This window comes from Pelobates fuscus, chromosome 9, assembly GCF_036172605.1.
Source record: "Pelobates fuscus isolate aPelFus1 chromosome 9, aPelFus1.pri, whole genome shotgun sequence".
NCBI classification, from domain to species: domain Eukaryota; kingdom Metazoa; phylum Chordata; class Amphibia; order Anura; family Pelobatidae; genus Pelobates; species Pelobates fuscus.
In genome coordinates this window covers 15,328,216-15,350,942 of record NC_086325.1, presented here as the reverse complement: position 1 = coordinate 15,350,942, position 22,727 = coordinate 15,328,216, and the positions used below count along the sequence as shown (strand labels likewise).

The 22,727-nt window shown below is 44.2% G+C and overlaps 1 protein-coding gene across 6 annotated transcripts in view; it reads right to left on the bottom strand.

Moving 5' to 3' along the window:
• Positions 1–46: 46 nt before the first annotated feature.
• The window catches only part of GGN (gametogenetin), a 39,002-nt gene continuing 16,321 nt past the window's right edge, over positions 47–22,727 (bottom strand). For all 6 annotated transcript variants that reach the window (XM_063431264.1, XM_063431265.1, XM_063431266.1 and 3 more), the window contains 2 exons: positions 14,712–17,108; positions 47–382 (listed from right to left, as the gene is read on the bottom strand). In XM_063431264.1, the coding sequence (XP_063287334.1) occupies positions 235–382; positions 14,712–17,083 (2,520 nt within the window). In that variant the 5' untranslated portion in view covers positions 17,084–17,108 and the 3' untranslated portion in view covers positions 47–234. The remainder of the gene's footprint in view (positions 383–14,711; positions 17,109–22,727) is intronic.

Sequence of the window (22,727 nt, the reverse complement as noted above, 5' to 3'; positions counted from 1 at the left end):
CTATTCACTAACCTGTGAGCTGAGAAGTGAATAGCAAAACAAAAAGTATTGGAAAATGTTTTACTCTGATTTTATACTGCACTTGGTATCCAGGTATCTGTCCCTCGGTGCAAACAATACAAAGACACTTTACATCAGAAAACACAAACTTGGGACCTGATGGTGACATGGTCATTTTATAGGAAAACTGCCCCCCATTCTAATAATTCATATGCTGCATGTGATCACTCTATTTTACCCCCAGTGCTCCTTTATGTTGCCTTTTCTGTCTTCCACTTCCCAATGATCCATCCACAGCCGGGTTCCTGTGACCAGCGATGATGCGAGTTTCAATGTAGTGATCCAAACTGGTTCTGCAAGCCAGTTCTGTGACACTGAAAGCCTGCAATTAGGAGATGGATGTTTTAAACAAATTGTCACGGTATGTAATAAACACTGTAGCTTTATAGGAAAGTGGTTTTATTATTGAAAATAAAAGATTGTGTGCAATACAGACACATTGTCTACTCTTTAACCCCTTAAGGACACATGACGTGTGTGACACGTCACGATTCCCTTTTATTCCAGAAGTTTGGTCCTTAAGGGGTTAATGAACCCCTCTCTTTTAGTGCAATCCATTGCTCCATGGGCGCTGCATATTTTCAAGGTTTAAAACCATTTCAGAGACACATGAGGGGGCGGAGCCTGGCTTCCATGTGGGGCAGACGTGTGGGACTTGAGCTCCCGGGCCTTTCTAACTCTGAAGCGGGACAACCCTGACTAATCGACTAATAAATGCTATTGGAAGGCATTATCTGGAAGCGGGACACTTGAGCCACATGCAGACACCCAAATCTAGCCTGTAACCCGATGAAGACCTGAGCCACGCTGCTGCGGCCTACTGAATAAGGACTGGGGAGAGGCGGCCGACCTCCCTGCCTTTAAATACTCTGTCTGGTTTGGCGGCAACCCTACCCCTCCCCCCGGACCGGCAGGGGACATCCCGGTCCTCGCTGGGGGCACTAACCCCCATATTATCGCCTTCCCACACGACCAAACCACCAGCCACACGCGACAAATTGAGCCCAGCCAAGATGGCGGCTCAGAAGCAGCCTAGGACCCAGCGAACACCAATTAAGCCGCACACGCTAGAGTTTGCAAGCCGGCTATGCACCTATCTCTGGGGAAAGCTCAAAGACAAGAGACAGACCTACAAGCTAGCGGTGAGAGTGGTAAAGGCGTGGATACGCCCGGTGCCACCTGCAGGAGTACCCATCCTGTAACTCCCGAGCGGCCTCAAGATGGAAACAAAGCTGAAGACCAATATGGCGGGAAACGGCGCCGGGGCCCTCTGACAGCTACGCTCACAACCCCAAGCCTCTAAACAGGACAGATCGAGACACCCATCCAAACTCCCAATCAGCGGCACTATCACCTCTGAACCGCACAGTGTGAGCCCTCACAATACTCACACAGCCAGCCACGACGCTGACCAGCCCCAAAGACCGCATCCCTGGGACGCATGGGAACAGCTCCCAGCTGCACCACCGAAGGAAGCACCTGCAGGAATTGCCCTGCGACAGCTCACCGGGAGGCTTGCACACCTTCTGCCACGTGGGGGCATCGGCTGAGAAGGGCCAGGTGACAAGACTCATGGTGACTATACCTGAATTAACCGTGCAGCTCCCCCTGATAAACCCACTTCGGATGACAAAACAGTCTTTCTTTACAGCCCACCCGAACCCCTTCACAAGACTAGTGGTTAAAATTGCGACAGGTCTTTCTGTTTTTGTTTTCGCTCCCCTCTTTATCATAAGCTGTCTTGACGCGAGGGATTTCATGCACCCGGCTAACATGGGTCACTTGTTAACCAATTGTTAGGTCACTTGTTATGTCTCCCTGAACTAACAGGCATGAGCCACGCTGTACCAAAGCTTGCTCACACAGGTATCAATTCTTAATCTGCTTACAAGTCAGCTAAGCATAAATAGTAACACACATCAATGCTACAGATGACCAGAAATGCTTGCATCCTATTTTTTTTTTTTACAATACCTAGTACCTGATTAGCCTGACTTTCATTCTTCACCTTGGCCAGTAAGCTAGAGTTACACATACTTCTTTCACTGTACTCTGTGATACCATATGTAATGCCTTAACTGTTAAAGCCCCAGCATGTTTTCACCACTAAGGTCACGTAACTACATTATTGTTTATAGCCTAGTTATCACACCGAACTAAATTAATCATACTCCCGAATTGTGTTTAAATATAACTGAATAAGCCTGATTAAATATTACAAATTGTGCATGCTATTCAAATGCCCCGCATGTTACGCGTGGGAACAGCCTGAGGACTGCCTTTGGGGTACCTTTAGCCAGCTTGTACTATATATCTGCACTACAAAAATAAAGAATAAAAAAAAATTTCAGAGTGAATTTGTGAGAGAAGTTGAATGCAAAGTATGCGCAGTTTTCGGTCAGATAAGCAATGCTTCCATCTAAAGAGAGCAAGACCTCTCCTGGAGATGCCCTGAAATTACGTGTTATGCAATTGCACACAGCTAAGATTAGGCCATCTGTAACAGAGCGCATGGGGGTGCTAAAATCTCTGAATGTGCAGTGTTTCAAGCTGAAACACTAAAATAGACAGATTTCTTCATCCATGACCACTTCAAAAACAGAGTGTTATGGATGTTGGAGTATCCCTTCAGGGTCAAAATGGCAGAGTTAGAACAATTCTCTGAGTCAGCTCTGCTTTCAGTTCAAATATTTAACCCCTTAAGGACCAAACTTCTGGAATAAAAGGGAATCATGACATGTCACACGTCATGTGTCCTTAAGGGGTTAAGGGAAACAACACTGGCACTATAGCTCCCCACCTCTGTCACTTACCTGGGTCCAACATCGATGTTCTGCGGTGCTAGCCCAGCTTTTCCTTCAGCTGGCGGGAAAGACCTAGTGCACAAGCAAGGCAATGTCTCCATACAGTGCTTTCCTGTGACGCTGGATATCCCCATGCATAGCGCAAGAACATCCCTCTAGTGGTTGTCTGGTAGACAGCCACTAGAGGTGGAGTTGACCCACCAAGCTAATTATTGCAGCTTCTTAAAAACCACAATAATAGCTTTGCATGGTTAAGGGACCTGAAGTGTTCTGGGTGCCTATAGTGTCCCATGAATCTAAAATTCTATTTACTTTCAATGTCAGACAATACTCACTTTCGTGAATTACCTTCATAAACTTCCTCTTCAGCTAGAGAAACCAAGACCATCTCAATGAAGTGTTCTGGGTTAAGTGGTCCTTTAGTTTTGACCCAGCATGTAAAACATTCCCGTTTAGTAGAAACTGCAATATTCACATTTCCGGGTTTAATCTACCTCTAGTGACTATCTTCCAGACAACCACTAGATGGTGCTTCTGTATCCACAACCTAGTCAGAGTGTTCTATGATGTTGGACATCCTCACACATTGCAGCGGTTGTCAAACATCCTCTGATGCTTATCATAAGGAAACATAGATTCAATGCTTCAATGTGAGTGTGCTGGATTGTGTATTTTGTATGATTGAGATTATATATATAGTCTGGTTAGTAAAACATGCTATATATTGTCTATTTTATTTATTCTCTTTTGGTTATGTGAGAATTTGTTGTCGGTTTCTAAAACATGTTACAAGGTAAACGTTTGTGGTTTATAATTATTTTGTGTGGCTATACATTTGCCTTGTGTTTTAATATCACTTTGTACTTTATACATATGCAGCATTGACACTTGACTGTATATTTTGCACATATAGGCTGTATAAGAGGGAATCCTGTTCATTAGGCAGCACTAATCATTTAGACACTTCTATCAGTTGATATTACTGTTTGACTATAATAAATGGTAAATTTTAAAAACCTTAAAAAATAAAATAAAAAAAAAGACATGCATCACTTGATAGGTATTCTTTTAAACCAGCAAGCAAATAATTTTAAACGATCATACAAACCAAAATAAAGTAAAGCAAGGCACGTTTACAAACTTACTTTCCTGGCTAATCATGGCAGCATCACTTATGGGTTAGCTCCACCCTCGGCCGGATCAGGACAAAAACCAATTAACAAGGCTGTAGGCATAAAGGGTTCCTCCTCCCCCCATACCTCAGTCTTTTTTATGTCCTCAGTCGGGCAACAGGAATTTATTCTGCAGTCAAATTTTATTTTTTGGCCACCTCCCACGTTTACCGTGGGCTTACCAGATGAAATTCAGCCTCTCTTCATCTGAAGAACTCCGTAATCAGGCTGCACGGGCAGAACTAACTGAGTTTGGTGTGTGCAGTTTAGAGACTGTCATACATGAAGATTCTGGACTATGTATCTGGATTTCAGGAAGGCACAATTCAGGGGTTCGTATTTCTTTAATTCCCTAAACTGAATTTGGTGCTGTATATATACATATGAGTATATCTGTTTGTAACGGACCGTTTCAGCAGAAAAGGGGTTAAAATCCGTTTAGGCGATATGCCCCTTTCTGAGAGACAGGCACAGCTACTGCAGAACACCAAACTCCCGAACTGGATACAAAGTAGCACTCCAAACTGGAACCTCACTAATAGCTGCTAGCAGACGAACAGGAAAAGCATACATCAGCTTACACTCCTGGCAATCAGTCTCCAACAGCATACAGTGAATCCCCCCAAGAACGAGACAAGGCTTCGTGTTGAGGGTCAAGCAGTGGTCTGTTTATTGAGGGCTACCTGCCCCTGTATTTATGCAGGTCTCCTACCTGGTGGACACTCCCCTAGGGGACCAGATGGAAGACTAACAACGGACAGACAAGCATTTCAGGACATACAGTCACAACACTTCCCCACAATGCATCCTGGCTTCCTCTCCTCTGCCCTGGAGATAATTGAGAAGTAATTCAATTATCTCCCAGGACAAAGGCAAAACTCAGAGAAAAACACTCAAAAAGCTGGAGTGATCCAGACTAGCTGAGTATGGTACTGGAGAGAAACCAAATAGATAAATAAATAAATTAATCAATAACCATAGAATATGGATACAGTGTAATCTGGACTGGATAGATAAGTAGATTGAACCAAAATATAGTGATAACTAGCCTTAATGGCTCACCTCCATATAGATCCAATGATACCTTATGTCCTATTCACTCAAGATAACGCCGCTGGCTACTGACTTTATTAGGCAATTAGCATGGTCAAGTCCAGTGGCTAGAGTGTAAACCATAGGTAACTGTCAGGTAGCTGACAAAAGTATTAGGAAAGGTCACTGAAAAGTCTGAAATATTGGTGAACACCGAATGGCTACTGATTGACGCCAGTACATACAGAGCCTATGGTACTACGGCTGTGGATGGCTGGTTAAATCAAAAGGGCCAGAATCGGCGTTTGGGGTTGCATGCAGCTTCACCTACAAATTGTTGCTACAGCACTGTAATGCTAACCTTTAAAAGGTTACAATAGCTATATAGATGAGTTCAGCATGCTTTCCAAAATTCCCCCATAACACCCAGAGGAAAAATCCTCTATAGACTCTAATACAAAATAGTGACCCAACAGGAAAGGAGGTGAAAGAAATAATTAGAGTGCCTCTATGTGCAGAACCATACTTAGAATGTTGGTTGCCTGCACATAGTGATAGATAGCTTAAGTGAGAAAAATGTGTGAGTGAAAATGAGCCCAAAGAGCCCGACGCGCGTTTCGGTGCTTGCTTAGATGCACCTTCGTCAGGGGGTGACTGGAGACTAGTCACTAGTCTCCTTTTATATGTAGTCAGATACTTGTGCCTCAAAGAGTTGTCCAATCAATGAGCCGGTAGTCTTTGAATTCCGGCGCCAGAAACCCCACGTGGGGTATGTTAATGAGCTAAATTCCGCCAACCAATCCTGTGCGTTTTAAACTGTCCAGGTTCCAGAACGTATTAACCACCTAAGTGCCGAGTGTGTTCCCAGGCACTCAGGTGTATACGAGGAATAGCACTGGTGTAGCTGTCAGACATAGCTACAGTGAATGTCAAAGTTATAAATTGTATCTCTGGAGTCCAATACGGCTTCGTTGCCTCGGTATATGCCGTTGTGATGTAAGTGTCATGTGTTGATCAATTTGTATTCCTGATAGCTAGAGCATACGGTAACAGTGTTTGCTGTTTCTATCTTGATACAATTGATTCATTACCTTGTATAAGATAGAGAGACACTGCTAGGAGTCCAAATACACGTAGGGCTAGCATGTTTGTCCCTTAGACTAATGCCACTGTTATTCGAAATTCATTTGCTGCGAGATGTGATGTGAATTATCACATGGCCCGAATGACATTATGCTATATAGTCCGCTAGGATGAGGATATCCTTACATCATTATGACGATGGCTAAAGTCCCTAGAAGAATCTGTTAACGGGATGCCTGGGATGCTAACCAGGGATAGGGGTCTTGTTAAGCCCATACGTGCAGAAGTCTAGGTGACTCTGTGAATTACAACTGCTAAAGCTATGACAATGTGTTCATCGTCCTTGCTGACATGTACATGCTGATACTTCGGTTGGAGTGCTGTTAAAAGCATATGTGGAGTTGGATGGTCTGGAAGATAGATATTCATAGGGAAGTGGGGTTTCATATAGTTCTATTTATAGGGACATACCAGTCATGGGTCTCAGAGGTACAGTGGTTATGGTAGAACATATATACATATTTACAAAATGTACAATATATACAGATTACACTTTAATAATAGTCTATATTATTAAGGCATGCTCGAAATGGAAATAAGCAATAGATTCTGTGTTGCCATCGAGAAGGGGGGGGGGGGGGGGGGGGTACACAGAAGGCAAAACTCCATTACACACGTGGGGACACAGAAACCGCAAACACTTTAAAATACATAAAGTCACCTTTTACACATAAAACATAGACATGTCACATATTCCCAGATAGCTCAGGTCTGAGTGCACATTATTAGGTGAATGGCACTGAGACCACACGAAACAGTTTAATCGCCATGGAGCCAAAGTCTTTAATTCCACGAACAGGCTCCATGGCATGGCTATCTGGGTTACAACATTCCCATAAACTCCCGAAGTTCCAGGTGTTTGCTAAATTGTCCTGAATAGGAACCAGGGGGCTGGAGGCTCAGCGGTGCCTGCGTATAAAAGTGTCCGCTTTTAGTGCATGAAAGCCGGGCAGAAAAGCGCTGGCTGCCCAGGGAGTTTCAGAACACCGCCATCGTGTGGCAGCTAGGTGCAACCGCGACCACCCGGTAACAATCAATTAAGCTGCGGTTAACCGCAACTACTGGGTGGTCAATTGCCGGCACACGCTCGTTAAGCCACGGTTAACCGCGGCTTCAGGGAGGTCGATAGGAGGCACACGCCAGCTTCTTGGTGGCCAATTAACGGCGCCGGCCGGCTTCCCACAACTCCGGGGAGGCTGAAAAAAAGGCTGTTTGTTCGGTAGATAGAATCTACCCAACGGCTGTGCAGAAGGGAAGGAATAAACCTTTCTGCACAGTAAAAGTAACTGTTTAACTGCCGGTCCATAGTCATGGGGGAGAAGGCTGGCAAATTAGGCTTCTCCATAACAGAGGGAAGCAGGGCAATTTGTCGAATAAAATAACAGTTACAAATGGCAGTTTGTAACACTGTTTTATAGGGGTCGGTTACCTTAAAAATCCCCTAATGCATGTTCCCCATCTATGATGTGGAGTGGGCTTATTCTCCACAGGAGGCAAAGGGCTTTTAGCTTAGCTGAGTAATCTTCTCTTGTGCTGCTATTAGGCTGCTGACTTCTATAGGTCTGGATTACTTCTTACCTGTTATCCTTGTTCTGTAAGAAGGTGCTGTATAAGTTTCTTTTTTCTTCTGGCAGCTCAGCTATTCAGCATCTAGATGCTCTGCTTCTGACGTCACAAAATGGCGCTGTGGGCGGCTCCGGCGCGCGCATGCGCGATGAAGGAATTTAGGGACTTTGAAAAAAAAATTAAAAATTAGTAGTGAAGTCTCCGAGCATGCACGGATCGGCGGGTAGGAGGATTTAAAGGTACATGGCGCGAAATTCAAACGCTGGTGTACCTCGTTGCTTTGGCGTTTTCTGTGTGAATTGTGCTGCCAGGATCAAATTACTTCTGAGAAGGTAAAAGGATTTCTAATATTCTTTTTCTTAGCAGTCTTGTTTTTTATCTTCTTTAAAAATTCTTCCTTCTTTTCTCATAGCTATGGCTTCTCCCTCTGCCTCCAGACATTCTGATAGAAGAAATAGAAATAGGTGAGCCAAGATTAGTATTTTTTTCTATTAAGGGGAACAATAAGAGTGCCAAGGGGCCAGTAATATATATATATATATATGGCCTTTATATAATTTCATCATATCGCTGGAATCCTCTCCTAGGAAGCATAAGGACAAGACAAAGAGATGCTTAAATTGTAATGGGATGGCTATGGAGGAAAATAATCTGTGCAGGTCCTGTTTGGTGGAAGTGCCAGAGAGGGCAGCAGAAAGATTCGCCTCAGGAAGAGCTTATACAGTGGATCTCTCAGGCTATAGTGGAAGGAATTAGATCCTATTCAGGAAAGGGCCAGCAAGCAAAGCGCTCAAGACAAGAGTCCGGGTCTTCTGAATCTAAAGATAACTCTGATGTCCAGTTTTTCTCTGACGAAGAAGAGCAGGAGATAGATCATTCATCAAGATCGTTGGATTCTAGATCTGTGGAGAAGTTGATTTCACTATTAAGAAATACTTTAAGGATCCCTGAAGATAAAGCAGAGGTGCGTGAATCAGACAGGTATTTTGAAGATCTTAGGTCAAACAGACCTACCTTTCCGGTTCATGCAACTATCAAAGAAGTCATCACTCAAGAATGGTGTAGGCCAGAGACGAAAGCTACTCTGAAGAGTAAAGCTTCTAGGGTATATCCATATTCTCAGGTGGATTCTAAAGCTTGGATGTCCATTCCTAAGATTGATGCGGCTGTTATCCATAGGGCCAAAAAGACTACTCTTCCAGTAGACTCAATGGCTTATTTACGAACCCATGGAAAAACGGTTGGATGCGGATTTAATTAAGGCATACCTGGCTCTGGGGTCTGCTTTACTTTCAGCAGTGGCATTGACGACACTTTCTAGAGCCTTAAAGGTTTGGGTACAGAATTTGGAGGAATATATAGCAGCGGGGGTTCGCAGGGAGCATCTGATTGAAAGTCTGAAAGATTTCCACTTGGCATCAGAATTTTGCTCAGAGGCCTCTCTCGATATTACCAAGATGGTGGCTAAGAGCATGGCTCTGATGGTAGCATCCAGAAGGGCGTTGTGGCTACATGCTTGGGGTGCGGACTATGCATCAAAAGCATCTTTATGTGCTGTTCCCTTTCAAGGGGTGTGGCGGAAACAGCCCCGCCACCTGTGCCTGGAGAGGACTGCTTGCCAGCCTCTTGCCATGTGATTATGGTCCCTGGGAGGTTTGTCCCTTGAAATAACAGATTTTGGCATATTGTATTTTATTATGCTGCTGCTTGCCCTTTAAGAACAATCTGAGGACATACTGTGGAGTTACTGGGTGGCCACCATTTCATGTATCAGAGGCACATGGTGAGAACAATGGATGAAGCGCATGGTGAGAACAATGGATGGCGGCCATTTTAACTCACAGACACTGTTTGGACTTTTCTACACGGTGCCATCTCGCCGGTATTTGGTGCACAAAGATATCGTGCAGTAGTTTTAAACTATACAACAGGGGACACATTATACAGTAATTATTTTTCATATAGCCTGTATATGTTCTGCGGAATCTGCATTAAACTGTATCTTCCAAACTAGTGAACGGATCTGGGTGAATTTTGGATATGTGGTTCACCCAGATCCCCCGGTTCCGAGGATTTTATGGGGTTATTGCATGTTTTGGGGTCCCTGTGATATGTTTTATAAAACTGTATTTCTCTGCCTGTGATAATTATATTACCCATTGTGTTCAGTAATCATATCACAGGCAGAGGGGAGGATTTTGTGTGGGAGTGTCTGTGTGTATTGTACGGATTGATTGGTTGTATTTCAAAACCCTGTGGGCAGTACTATGTTTGTGGATTGTGAATAAAAGAGGCTGTATGTGCCAGTACAGTCAGTTCTGCTTGACACTAAAAACAAAGTGTCGTCTCGTTATTGAGGGAATTGGATTGTAAGCTTTTCCTGTTCAGCTGTTTCCAGTGTTCGTGTGTTTCCTGTTCGGGAGTTGGTGGATTCGTGTAGTTTGCAGTTCGGGAGACTGGTGCTTGCAGTAGCTGCCTGTGCATTGGAAAGGGGAATATCGCCTAAACGGTTTTTAACTTCTCGTGTGCAAAACGGTCCGTTACAAGGGGATCTACTTTTCAGCAAAGTTCTGGAGGAGGCCATCCATATTCTCTGCTGATGGTAGAAGAGCCTTTCTTCCTCAGGATAAAAGCCGTCTCTTATCCAGTATGTGGAAGAATAAAAAATTTAAGGATCGTTCCTTTCGTGACTCCAGGACATATCGTCCAGGCAGAGAGTACACAGATACTCAAATTGGAGAACAAATCAGCCATCTTCTTCTTCCTCAAAGTTCTCCAGAGGTAGAGGTTCCAGAGCTGCTAATAAGGGATTCTGAAGGTGCGCAGGTCCAGCCAAAGATAGGAGGTCGTCTCCTAAAGTTCTTCCCCGTCTGGATCAAAAACGTCTCCGATTCATGGGTACTGTCAATTATAAAAGAAGGATACTTCATAGAATTTTCAAGTATCCCACCACCTACCTTCAAGCAATCTCGCGTGGCAAGAGGGATAAAGGAAGTAGCTATGATGGCTTGTATCAAGGAACTAACCCTACAAGAGGTTATTGTGGAGGTTCCGAAGGCAGAAAAGTTCAAAGGCCACTATTCAACCGTGTTTCTGTCTCCAAAGTCTTTAGGCAAATGGAGACTGATTCTGGACCTAAAGGTCTTAAACTCCTACCTACAGACCAAGTCATTCAGGATGGAGTCAATTTCCAGTATTGTCTGCAACATAAAGGAGGGAAGTTGGATGATATCCATAGACCTCAAAGACACATATTATCAGATTCACCCATCGCATGTAAAGTTTCTGCGTTTCTATATATGGGGGAAGCATTACCAATTCAGGGGACTTCCCTTTGGGCTCAGTCTAGCTCCAAGGACGTTCTTGAAGGTTCTCATTACACTGATTGCCTTTCTAAGGTTGCAGAGGATAGAGATTTTCCATTACCCCGACGATATTCTTATCGTGGGTTCCTCGGCCCAGGAAGTGTTACTTCACACTCAAACTGCTATTCACTGTCTACAGGCTCACGGATGGATGCTGAACTTAGGGAAGAGCTCTCTGAAACCATCCCAAAAGATTATTTTCCTGGGGGCAAAAATAGATACTGCTGTAGCAACTCTCTCTCTTTCACCAGAAAGAATGACAAAGATTTGCGAGAAGATTACGGATATTCAAGACCGTCAGTCCCTTTCTGCCAGAAGCTATATGAGTCTCTTGGGGTCCCGGACGTCCACGATAGGGCTGGTAAGATGGGCCCATTGGGAAATTCGACCGACCTATCCAGATGGGGTTTCTACGGCAGTTCACCAAGCATAATCCGAACTGGGATCAAAAAATTGTTCTTATGAAGTATGCAAAGAATCAGCTGAAGTGGTGGAAGAACAAGAAGAATCTGAGTCAGGGGTTGGAGGAACCGAACTGGTTAGTAGTTACTACGGACGCAAGCTTACAAGGATGGGGAGCTCATCTGGGGTCTCTTTGGAAACTGAAGGTGGTCCAACCCGGAGAGAAAAATGCATTCACACTTGAAAGAGTTGAGAGCTATTCTCAAGGCCCTTCGAAGGGTTTCTTCCCTTAATACAAGATGCTTGGATTATGATTCAGACAGACAACAGGGCAGTGGCGTCATACGTGAACCAACAAGGTGGTACTCGGAGCAAGCTGCTGTTGAGGGAACCAACTCCTCTTATGTCTCTGGCACAGAATCATCTTCAGGGATTAAAGTATATCTACCAGGTCCTCAAAATATTTTGGCAGATCAAGTATTCTGCCAGGAGAATGGAAGCTACATACAGAAGTATTGCAAGCAATTACTCTTCGGTGGGGCATACCCCAGATCGACTTAATGGCTACGAACAGGAACACTCAGGTACCGAAGTACTTCTCTCTTCTTCCAGACCATCGGGCAATTGGTCAGGATGCCTTGTCTCAAATATGGGATTTTGATCTGGGATATGTGTTTCCTCCCTTACCGATAATTCATCGCTTACTAAAGAAAATTTGGAAGGAGAATCAAGTGATAATAGCTATCATCCCGTTCTGGCCAAGGAGGCCCTGGTTCCCTCTCCTGTGCAAAATGTCCTTGGAGGAACACTGGCGGCTTCCAATCAGGAACGATCTCCTAAGCCAGGGTCCTGTCTACCATCCCAACTCCGTACATCTGAGATTGGGGGCTTGGCTTTTGAAAGGGAACGGCTCCTGCAAACAGGATTGTCTGAGGCAGTAACGAATACTCTTCTTTTGTCTAGTAAGAAATCTACGTCTAAGTGTTATCACCGTATATGGGAGTCATTTAAGTCCTGGAATCTTGACAAAGGTCTAGACTTCTTTAAACCTGATCAGAACCAGATTTTGGAGTTCTTACAGGCTGGATTGGATAAGGGTTTAAGCCTGAGTACCTTGAAGGTGCAGTGTTCGGCACTATCAGCCCTCTGTAACTACTCTTGGGCTTCAAATCTCCTGATTGACAGGTTCTTTAAGGCTACCATTCGCATTAGACCTCCTCTGCGCAACTATGCTCCTCCTTGGGATCTTCCTCTGGTCTTGGATGCCTTGTCCGAAATTCCTTTTTCTCCTCTAGAGAACTTGGATTTCTCTTCTCTCACGTACAAAACTCTGTTTTTGTTGGCTGTTACGTCAGCCAGAAGAATCTCGGAGGTGAGAGCTCTCTCCTGTGCAGAGGACTATATTCAGGTTTTCCACGACAGAGTGGTTTTATGTCCGAAGTTGGAATTCCTTCCTAAAGTTGTCTCAAAATTTCACTTACACCAGGAGATCGCTCTGCCTTCTTTTTTTCCTGGACCTTCCTCGGAGCTGGATGTGAAGCTTCATAATCTGGATATTAGGGAATACTTGATCAGGTATTTGTCTGTTTCTGGTACATTTCGTAAGACGAATAATTTGTTCATTATTAGTGAAGGCTCCAGGAAAGGTGAAGCTGCTTTCACTTCTACACTACGTAGATGGATTTCCAACATCATCACTAAAGCTTACTCTCTCAAAGGTGTTTCTCCTCTGAAACGGATTAAGTCTCATTCGACTAGGTCTTTGGCTACTTCATGGGCTAATTGGGCAGAGGTGTCCCCTGATGACATATGCAAGGCAACAACGTGGTCTTCTCCTATGACCTTCATAAAACATTATAGGCTGGATGTAGCCTCTTCTTCTACTAAGTTTGGCAGAAGCGTGTTGGCTTCTATTAGCTCGGCAAAATAAAATTATATGTTATTGCAGTTAAAATGTGTGGATTATTTTTCCCAGCCCTTCTTGCTAGTTTGGAGGGGATTACCCATAAGTGATGCTGCCATGATCAGCCAGGAATACCGAAATTTAGTTTCATACTTACCAGTAAATTTATTTTCCTGGCTATTTCTCATGGCAGCATCAGGTTCCCGCCCTGGGTTTTGTCTGAGCTTTTCAATTGGACTGAGGTATGGAGGGAGGAGGAACCCTTTATGCCTACAGCCTCATTAATTGTTTAATTGTTTTCTGTCCTGATCCGGCTGATGGTGGAGCTAACTCATAAGTGATGCTGCCATGAGAAATAGCCAGGAAAAGAAATTTACTGGTAAGTATGAAACAAAATTTCGGTAATAAACTTGGTCAGATTGCCTTGTTGGGTACACTTCTCAGCCAGTTTTCAGCTGAACCCTCCTCCTTACCCACCTATCTCAGTTTCAAACGAGTCCACTTTTGACAGAAATAGAGCATCACTGTGCAGCAGCAGGAGAGAAAAACCAGACACCAGAGCCTCCTCTGCATGATCACACTGGTCAGACTCCCTCTCTTCTCCCCCTGTCACGATGTGATCAGATGCCCTCTCTTCTCCCCGTCAGGATGTGATGAGACACCCTCTTTTCTCCCCCTGTCAGGATGTGATCAGACGCCCTCTCTTCTCCCCCTGTCAGGATGTGATCAGACTCCTTCTCGTCTCCCTCTGTCAGGATGTGATCAGACTCCCTCTCTTCTCCCCCTGTCAGGATGTGAACAGACTCCCTCTCTTCTCCCCCTGTCAGGATGTGATCAGACTCCCTCTCTTTTCCCCCTGTCAGGATGTGATCAGATGCCCTCTCTTTTCCCCCTGTCAGGATGTGTTCAGACTCCCTCTCTTCTTCCCGTCAGGATGCCACGAGGTGAAGAGATATTATCACTGCACATGTGTAAATCTGCCAGGCATTCCCAAGACACTTTTCCAGCATTCTTAGGGACAGAACACTGATTGGTTAGACCAATGTCCCCCTCCTGAAGTGGGTGTGGAAAGCATAAGAAAGGAGAAGCAGGTAAATATGAAAAAAAAACCTGCTCCTTTTCAGCCTGCAGTGAGAAAACAGTCTCATTCAAAGCTAAAAATGATGAATGAGACAGCAGTCTCAAAGTGATGCATGTCATTTGGCCTGTAAGATGAGATTGCTCTCTGCCCTGTACTGATGTTAATGGTTGGAAATAAGCTTACCAGGCTTCCACATTAGGGGGGAGATTTACTTTACGCTGTGGTTTCATACTACAAGCAGTGTCCACCTGGAAGTTCTCCCATCTCTGGGGCTCTTTTTGTTCCAGTCTTGCACCCAAAACGTCCTCTCTTTGACATTTGGTAATATCCTGAGGTGTCTTATGGTTAGACAGCTTACTAGTAGGAATGTTCTCCATGACGTCCTTTGGTTGATCCTCAGCGAGAGCACTTGGAGTGTTTTGAGGACTGCTGTCACTAATATTTTTAGAAGACTGACGAATGATTAGATTATGCTTTGAGTTCTTGGAGGATGCTCTTGGTTTTTTACATTGACGATTAGCTTTCACGTTCACAGATTGATATTTTGGGCTCTCACTAATTAAATGGGTGGGTTCTTGTGAGAGTACAATCCCAGCCTTAGCCATTTTCTGAGCTGGCTTTGTAGTTTCTGTTTTAGCTGGCATTATGTATTCTTTAGCACCTGGAGGAGCGGCGGCCGGCGCCTTATCACCAGTATGCTGTGTCAATTCATTTATTTTATATTGTGCCTTTGCATTTATTTGCTTGGAGGACTTCACAGTGGCAGGAGCCAGAACGGGACAAGGCCACTGGGCCAATATTTTGCTTTTCACAGGACGACTCTTTGAGGTCATTTGTGACTTATCTTCAACAAAATTAACCTTTTTCAACTCTTGAAGCTTTTCAGGTGTACGCTGCAGTGGTTTCTCTAGAGTCGGACATTTAGGTCTGGGTGTTTTTCTACCTTGACCTACATCAATTACAGTGTGTTTTGTTAACTGGTCTGATGGTCCCTGTATAAAGTCTGTTGGCTTTTCCTTTGTGTTGAAAGAATCATGGCATTGAGGTGATGGGATTTTAGGACGTGTACTCAAATCAGACTTGGGCATTTCCCCTTTGAATTCTAGGATTGATGGAGTTGTACTGGAAATATCTGGAAGTTGAAGGTCTGTTTCTTTTTTGGGGGGTTTTGATGATGGCTGTTTGCATTTGGTCTTCACTTGACTCTTTGTAATATACATGTCTTCAGATGTCTGGCAGGAAGAATCCACCATTGCAACCTGTAATGGTATTTCTAACTCTGAAGTGCTTGTATTAGCATTTTTGAATACTTTTGCCTTCTTTGGCATGTCTACTTTAACAGAGGATTTAAGGTTTGATAACTCCAGATTTTCACATAATGGGCAGGTATTATCTTTGGACCATTGTGAACATTTTACATGTGAACCTGGTATAAAAGCATCGGTAAAAGAGAAACTGGGTAAAGAAAGATTGTCATTTGGTGGTTGGATTCTCTGGAGAACATTCTTTATCTGTTTTGATTTTATAGATTTGGATTTGTTTGGAGACTGTCTTGTGAAATTAAAGCTATGTGCTTCCTTGTCCATTTGCACTTTAAAGTTTCCACCAAACTGAAAATCAGTCATATTCATTGGCGGCATAACACTGAACTTTGTCTGACATATAGCTGATGGTTTGAGTGAGATAGGATTATCTGGGATATTTTTAGAGGGCTGACTCATTTCGTTTGCTATGATGGGACCATTGTTTGACATGGGAGCTTTTATATTCATGTCTGTGACCATGTTATCAGGAACAGCCTTGCCATCCAATGGTATCCCTCTGTGACTAATCAGGACATTATCTGAAGGAGTCATGGAATTGTCTGTCCTTGAATTCTGCATTAGCCAGAGAACCTGTGAAGGCTGCGGTTCAAGATGCTGTTGCTTTTTACAGCTTGGGGCATTTTGTGGTAGCTGAGCAGATTGTGGAATTGCAGAAAATGTCTTTGAGATCTGGATCTCACCTGTAGGTTTGTCTAATGAACAATTTGGGAAATGCTGTTTTCCACACTTATCCATACCTGGCAATTCTCCTGGATTCCTTGTCTTGTCATCTGCACTGTCTTTTATGCTTTTGCCCATTTCTGTGTGTGGCGGCTTAATGGACCCACCCTGCTCCTTCTCAGTTGACCCTCTCTGTGGATCCTGATTCTGAAAGCTGCTTTTTTGATGATTGATTACGGTGTGCGATGGTCTTGACTCAGCTTTGGTGCACTTCACGTCAGTCTGCCTTTGACATTTTGGTGGAATATGTTCTATTGATGAATCTTTGTTTTTTTCCTTTGTATTGCATTTCTTAAACACCATGTTTTTGCTAATTTTCTTTCCCATGTCAGGTACCTCGAAATTCCTGGACGTTAGTTGTCCTTCAGCAACCATACTGTTACAAAATGGATTCAAAGCAGAAGACTCTTCATGGTTTGTCCTGTCTTGTCTGCTGTCATTTAACTCTAGGTATTGGCAGTTTGAGTTTTCTGGTCCAAAACACACAGACTCAGGTTGCACATTTCCCATCCTTAGTGCACATTATAGGCTGAGCCTGTACAACAGAAAGAACAATAAAACAACTGGTCATGAGCAAGCTAAACCAAGGCTACTATTACTACCACCCTATCCACACTCCTTTGTCCTATTTATGTACTCTTAACCCGCGTTAACAATTTCACACTAAAGCATGAATTGCATAGAATAATAATAATGGCCTACAAGTTACAGCACACATATTTAGCTTTGTAGCACTGGACTACAGCTCTCTGAATTCTCATCCAATTATAACATGTAGGGAATTCTGCACACTGCAGTCTAAAATTGTCTGTAAAAAGGTGCAATCAGCATCAATTTACTTTACAGATGTTGACTCTATGAACACCATTATAAAAGCATTACTAAGAGCTTAGGGTAATGGAGTACCTGTTTTCAAGACACTATGAATTGTAACTCCCATTCTTGGTTGGCCTAAACACACCCTTACAGCGTAAATTAAAAATGGGAAAAAAAGATAATCAAAAGCCTCGCCACCTAATTAGTGATGTGAATGAATGGATGAACGAGATTGCCACTGTCCATACATGCCAACTAGTGAAACCAAAGCCAAGGGTGGAATCAGTAGGGGTTCAAGTCCCACCAAAGCCAGTTAGAGAGTGCTTCCTGATACCCTCCCAGGTCTTCCTCTGTTTTGTAGATTTTTTTTAATAACATTTGATCTCCCCCTCTCCCCATCACTGTTTCGACAGCGTACATGTGTTTAAAGCCGGTGAGCATGGTCCAATTAAATGTCACACAAGGGACCCTGTGATGTCAGATGGGGAGTTGAGAGGAGCTGGGACCTTTGTCCGGCACTGGGTTTAACTAAGTTTAGAACTTAATTTGCTGATTTTCAAGAGGGGAGGATCTAATGAGTGATGCTTAATAGGGCATAAGAAATAAAAACAAACAGTTTTCTAAAAAGTAAGGAAAAAGAAAGGCTGCGCCAAATAAATAAAAAATGAATAAAACATTAAAAAAATATATAAATAAAAATAGGTAAGTTCCAATAAATATCAGAAGGTAAAATGGATATAGTCACTAATTCCGCTGTAGGGGTATCTTCTCTTGTTATAGTAGTTCACACCGTCTCGTGATATGGAAGACACAAGAAGAGAGGACGTTGGTGGTATAATCCCCACCTCAGGATAAGTAGTATAAAATGCCAGGAAAAAATAAAAATAGTAGTAGTAATAGTGTATAAAATGATAGTATATAAATAACCATTAACGCGTTTCACCACTGGGGCTTTATCAAAATGGAATAACATATAACCTGGCACATAAAGAGTATATATAGGTATACTAGTACTTTAAAAAATGGCGCCAAAATGACATCATTAGTTAGTAACCAATCGAAATCATACATTGTCCATGTACAAAATCAAATTTAAGATTGTAATTAAAACAATGAACAAAAGTATATATCATTTACAGGCTATGTATCCCAATCTTTTGGGGTAGATTAAGTTAAAAAACGAGGGTCCAAACCATAAGTTGAACTTTATAATAGAGATGACGTGTCACGTGACTCGCACAGCACTATGGGAAATGTAGTGCGCGAGTCACGTGATCGGCGTCTGGATTAGTATGATTAGATGGGGAGGGAACAGGAGGCTTGGCCGTATGCTAGATGAAGTAGTGCAGTCGTCCTATTGGTGGGCTGCATGCACTACATAGAGGGCGGGATCGAAGTGCAGCACGTGACCTGCGGCCAATAAGGAGGATGGTGCACGGCTCAGGTGATCGGCAAAGCGGCGCAAGGGTGATGTGGGATTATTAAAAATCTTTATTGTACTTGTATTGAATTATTGCACTAACTCCATTTTAACTTTATACTGTGACAATCCTCCATTTTGTCCTCCTAACCTGACTTCTTCAATCCTCCATTTTGTCCTCATAACCTAACTTGTTCATTTTAAAACTACCTTACATGACAGAATTTCCCAGCATATCTAATACAATAAGACAAAGACTGTATGTTCTAACAAAGACATGATTAACACAGGAATTGCTGACTTTTCCTTAACTTGCAACATAGTATAATTTGAAGGCCATGAGAACACAGTAGTAATGAAATGTTCTATTCATAAGAGACCTTGCACCTGGCCACGAGGCCTGAGATCACCGACCGTGTAAAATGACGCTCAAGACCCCCTTGTCCCCACCCGTGTCCAGAACAATCCCACCTCTTGGTGGGTGGACACGGGACTAACCACTTAGCTCTTGAGCCAATTAATAATATTGATAGGTGGACACTAATCCCGACACTTAACAATTAATCCAATTAATGATGTTTATTTGCTGATATTCTAATAATCAATGATGACGTAAAATGTCTCTTAAAAGGGCCTGCGCGTCCGCTTTTTAATCACTTGCCAATAAATTTTCTCGAAGTTATTTTAACCTGAACCTTGTGTGTCAGACTTAATTACTTCAGTGTATATACGCAATTTAATTTTATTGATTTGGACAGGAACAGATAGACATTTAAACATTTTGGTTTACTGCTAAAAAGTACCATAACAACTTTGGCGCCCAACGTGGGGCATCGGGCTATGTCCGGCCGGTGAGCCGTCCTAAGGAAGACAAGGGTGGACGGAGGAATCCAGGGGGAAGGAAAGGAGATTGATCACCTCCAGGTACACGGTAGAGACTTCTGCAGAGCCACCGGTATGTTCCGGCCCCTTTGATTGACCCGTCCACGTGTCTGTGACTGCTTCCCGGGAGGACATCAAAGACAGGTAATATCTTGCCCGGTGCCTCGTTACTCACTTGTTTACCTGCATTTTAGTCTGTTGCCTGGGTGTGTTTGAATTGTTTGCCTGTTTCCCCATTTTGAGATAAAGGGGGGGTGGACCTGCAGGGGATTTGCCTGGGGTTCTGTCTTGCTTGTTTTCCCCTTTTTGGGATAAAGGGGGGTGGACCTGAGGAGACTTGCCTGGGTCTTCAGTATATCTGTCTGTTTGTATTTTACCCCTTTTGGGATAAAGGGGGGTGGACCTGAGGGGATTTGCCTGGGTCTTCTGTTGCCTGTTTTACCCCTTTTAGGAACCACGGTGCTGTGGTTGTAGGGAAAAAGGGGGGTTGACCTGTGGATGTGTTCCTGGGGGTCATCTTTTCCTGTTTAACTCTTTTAGGAGCCTCGTGGCTGGGGCTGTAGGGAAAAAGAGGTGTGTTGGATCTGTGGAGATTGTGTAGACTCATAGTTTCCTGGGGATCCTTCTTGTGTCACTTTGATAGCCTAGCTAGCTTCTCTGTGCACGTTACTCTGCTTGCAGAGTGGTGGTACTCTCCAGCTTTGAGCGCTGAGCTGGAGCCATTCCAATTTTTTATTTGTGGTGGATGAATTCGGGCAGGCATTGCTGTTTTCATCGCCACGGAGTAGTGAGACTTATAAAGTGGGTTTTTATAGGGGCACTACAAGGGTGAGGGTAGCGCAGACACTATTAGTGGGCTGCTGTGTCGAGGGAGGCTGGCGGAACTCGGGCCGGTGTCAGTTGTTTTCCGCGGCTGCAGGTAGTGGAGACACTACGGGATTGAGGGAGGTGACTTTGGAGTAAGCACACGAGTAAAGGAAAGGAATTACTGTTGATTTCATTTGAATTGTGATGCATGCACTGTATTGTTGTCTTGTTTGTTTAATGAGGAGTCTCATGAACTCCTGAGTCTGTCTCTAAGGATTTTTTTCCTTGCCTTTCATCTTTTCTACACTTTCTATATTATTATACTATCCACTCCCATTCCTCTTAAAAGAGAAGTGATTGGTCACACACTTCTCACCTCGCTCCAATCCGTGTCTACCACCCCGGGTAGGCGGATTCAGTGACTGGTCTACGTTTTGGGAAGACGCACCTGAGAAAGTCCCACGGTTCTCGGGTGGCAGTCGAGCATTGTAGACGTTCCTGTTCAATTTTCCTTCTCTCTCTCTATATCTAGGACGCTGGTATAGGGGTAAAGGGACTATGGGACAGGATTTAGATAAGCCCAGCAAGGGCTGGTTAGCATGTGATTTAGTAGAGAACAGAGAGGGTGAAGAGATGGTTAAAGGTGTTGAGAAGATTGCAAAAGTATGTAAAATTGCTGTACCGACATGTGGAAGATTGCAACCAGAAAGTTGGCGCAAGTTACTGGCAGAAATGAAAGGCAAGCTTACAAATAATGGTTTATTAAAGACTGCTGAAGCATGGTACAGAGTAGCGAAGGCTATTCAGTTAGAAGGTTGGGTTGAGGAAGAGATAAATCACAAAGGTGTGAAATTGTTTGTGTATCATAAGAATTGTGTTGCTGGGGTTTACCCTCAGCCGGCGCCCCAAAATGGCGCCCAGGGGATGTCTATCCCCAAGGTTCAGTCAGCAATAGGTGATAGCCAGCTGACTATGTTCCCCACTCCCAATCCTCCCGAATCCCATCCCATCACCTCCCCTGTCTGCCCAGTCCTGAAATCTGACGGATCTTTCTTTACCCCTTCCCCTTCTCTACCAGTCCCATCATCCTCATCCATCCCCACGCTACCTTCCATGCCAAATCCTAACATTTCATCTGCTATTTCCTCCCTGCAATCCCTCTCCATGGCTAATCCCCTCCCGTCAGCATCCGCCCAACTAACTACCCCTCCCTCCCTTGCTCCAACTCCTCCCTCTGCACCCATCCCTACTATTCCCGTCCTGTCTCCTCCCATAACCGGCTCCGCCCCAGTCCAATATCCTACCTCCTTAAATGTACCTACCCACCCTACTCTTCTGCCCTCCCCTGCCTGGCCCTACCCCTTCCCATATCCCATGGCCCTGCCCTACCCCGGTTACCCTCCCTTTCCCCAAGCCACTCCCCAGGTTCCGGTCATGCCCAGTCCGGCTCAGTCTGCCCCGGAAGTGCCCATATCAAACATGGCCGCCACTTCTTCCCTTAATCCTAATGCAACTCCTTTCCCCGCCTCCAATATGGCGGCCCCCAGTTCAGCCCTGATGCCGGTAATCCCCGGTGACTACCTGTCCCCAGGTTATGACTCGCTAGCCACCCCTGCATCTGGGGCTCTTTCCCAACCCCCGATCCTTTCACCTCACGCGGGCCCTGCACCGCGTAAGAGAGCCAATATCATAGAATTCGATGACGAAGAGGAGGACAGGGTGTCCCATGTCTCATCGGAGGTTGCTGCGGGAGCCTCAGCTCATCGTTCTATCGATGACCCCTTTGGCCACAAGGGTCGGGGAGAACGGGCCCCTCCTAAATATGTTGCTTTCAACCCCACTCAAGCTAGTGCTCTAATGAAATCACTCCCTGACCCAGAAAAGCAGCCTATGCCCTTCTACCGAGGGATAGTTCAAATTCAAAAGACTTATTCCGCCGCATGGCGTGATCTACTGAGCATTTGTGCTATTAAAGCAGGGGATGCATATTGGCCAAGCATGGCCCGACACCTCAGTACAGATCTGCTCGGCAGTGACGTTGATTACCCCTCTGGAGTAACTTTTTGTAGCCAATTAAGAGACTGGGCCAAGGACAAACTTGCAGATCAGGCTGCTGGCCTTACTGATGTTATGCAAGATAAAGGAGAATCAGTGGAAAGGTTTCATGCAAGACTGTATCAAATGTTTACAGATTTGGGGTTTGATCTTACTGACAAGATTCATTCACAA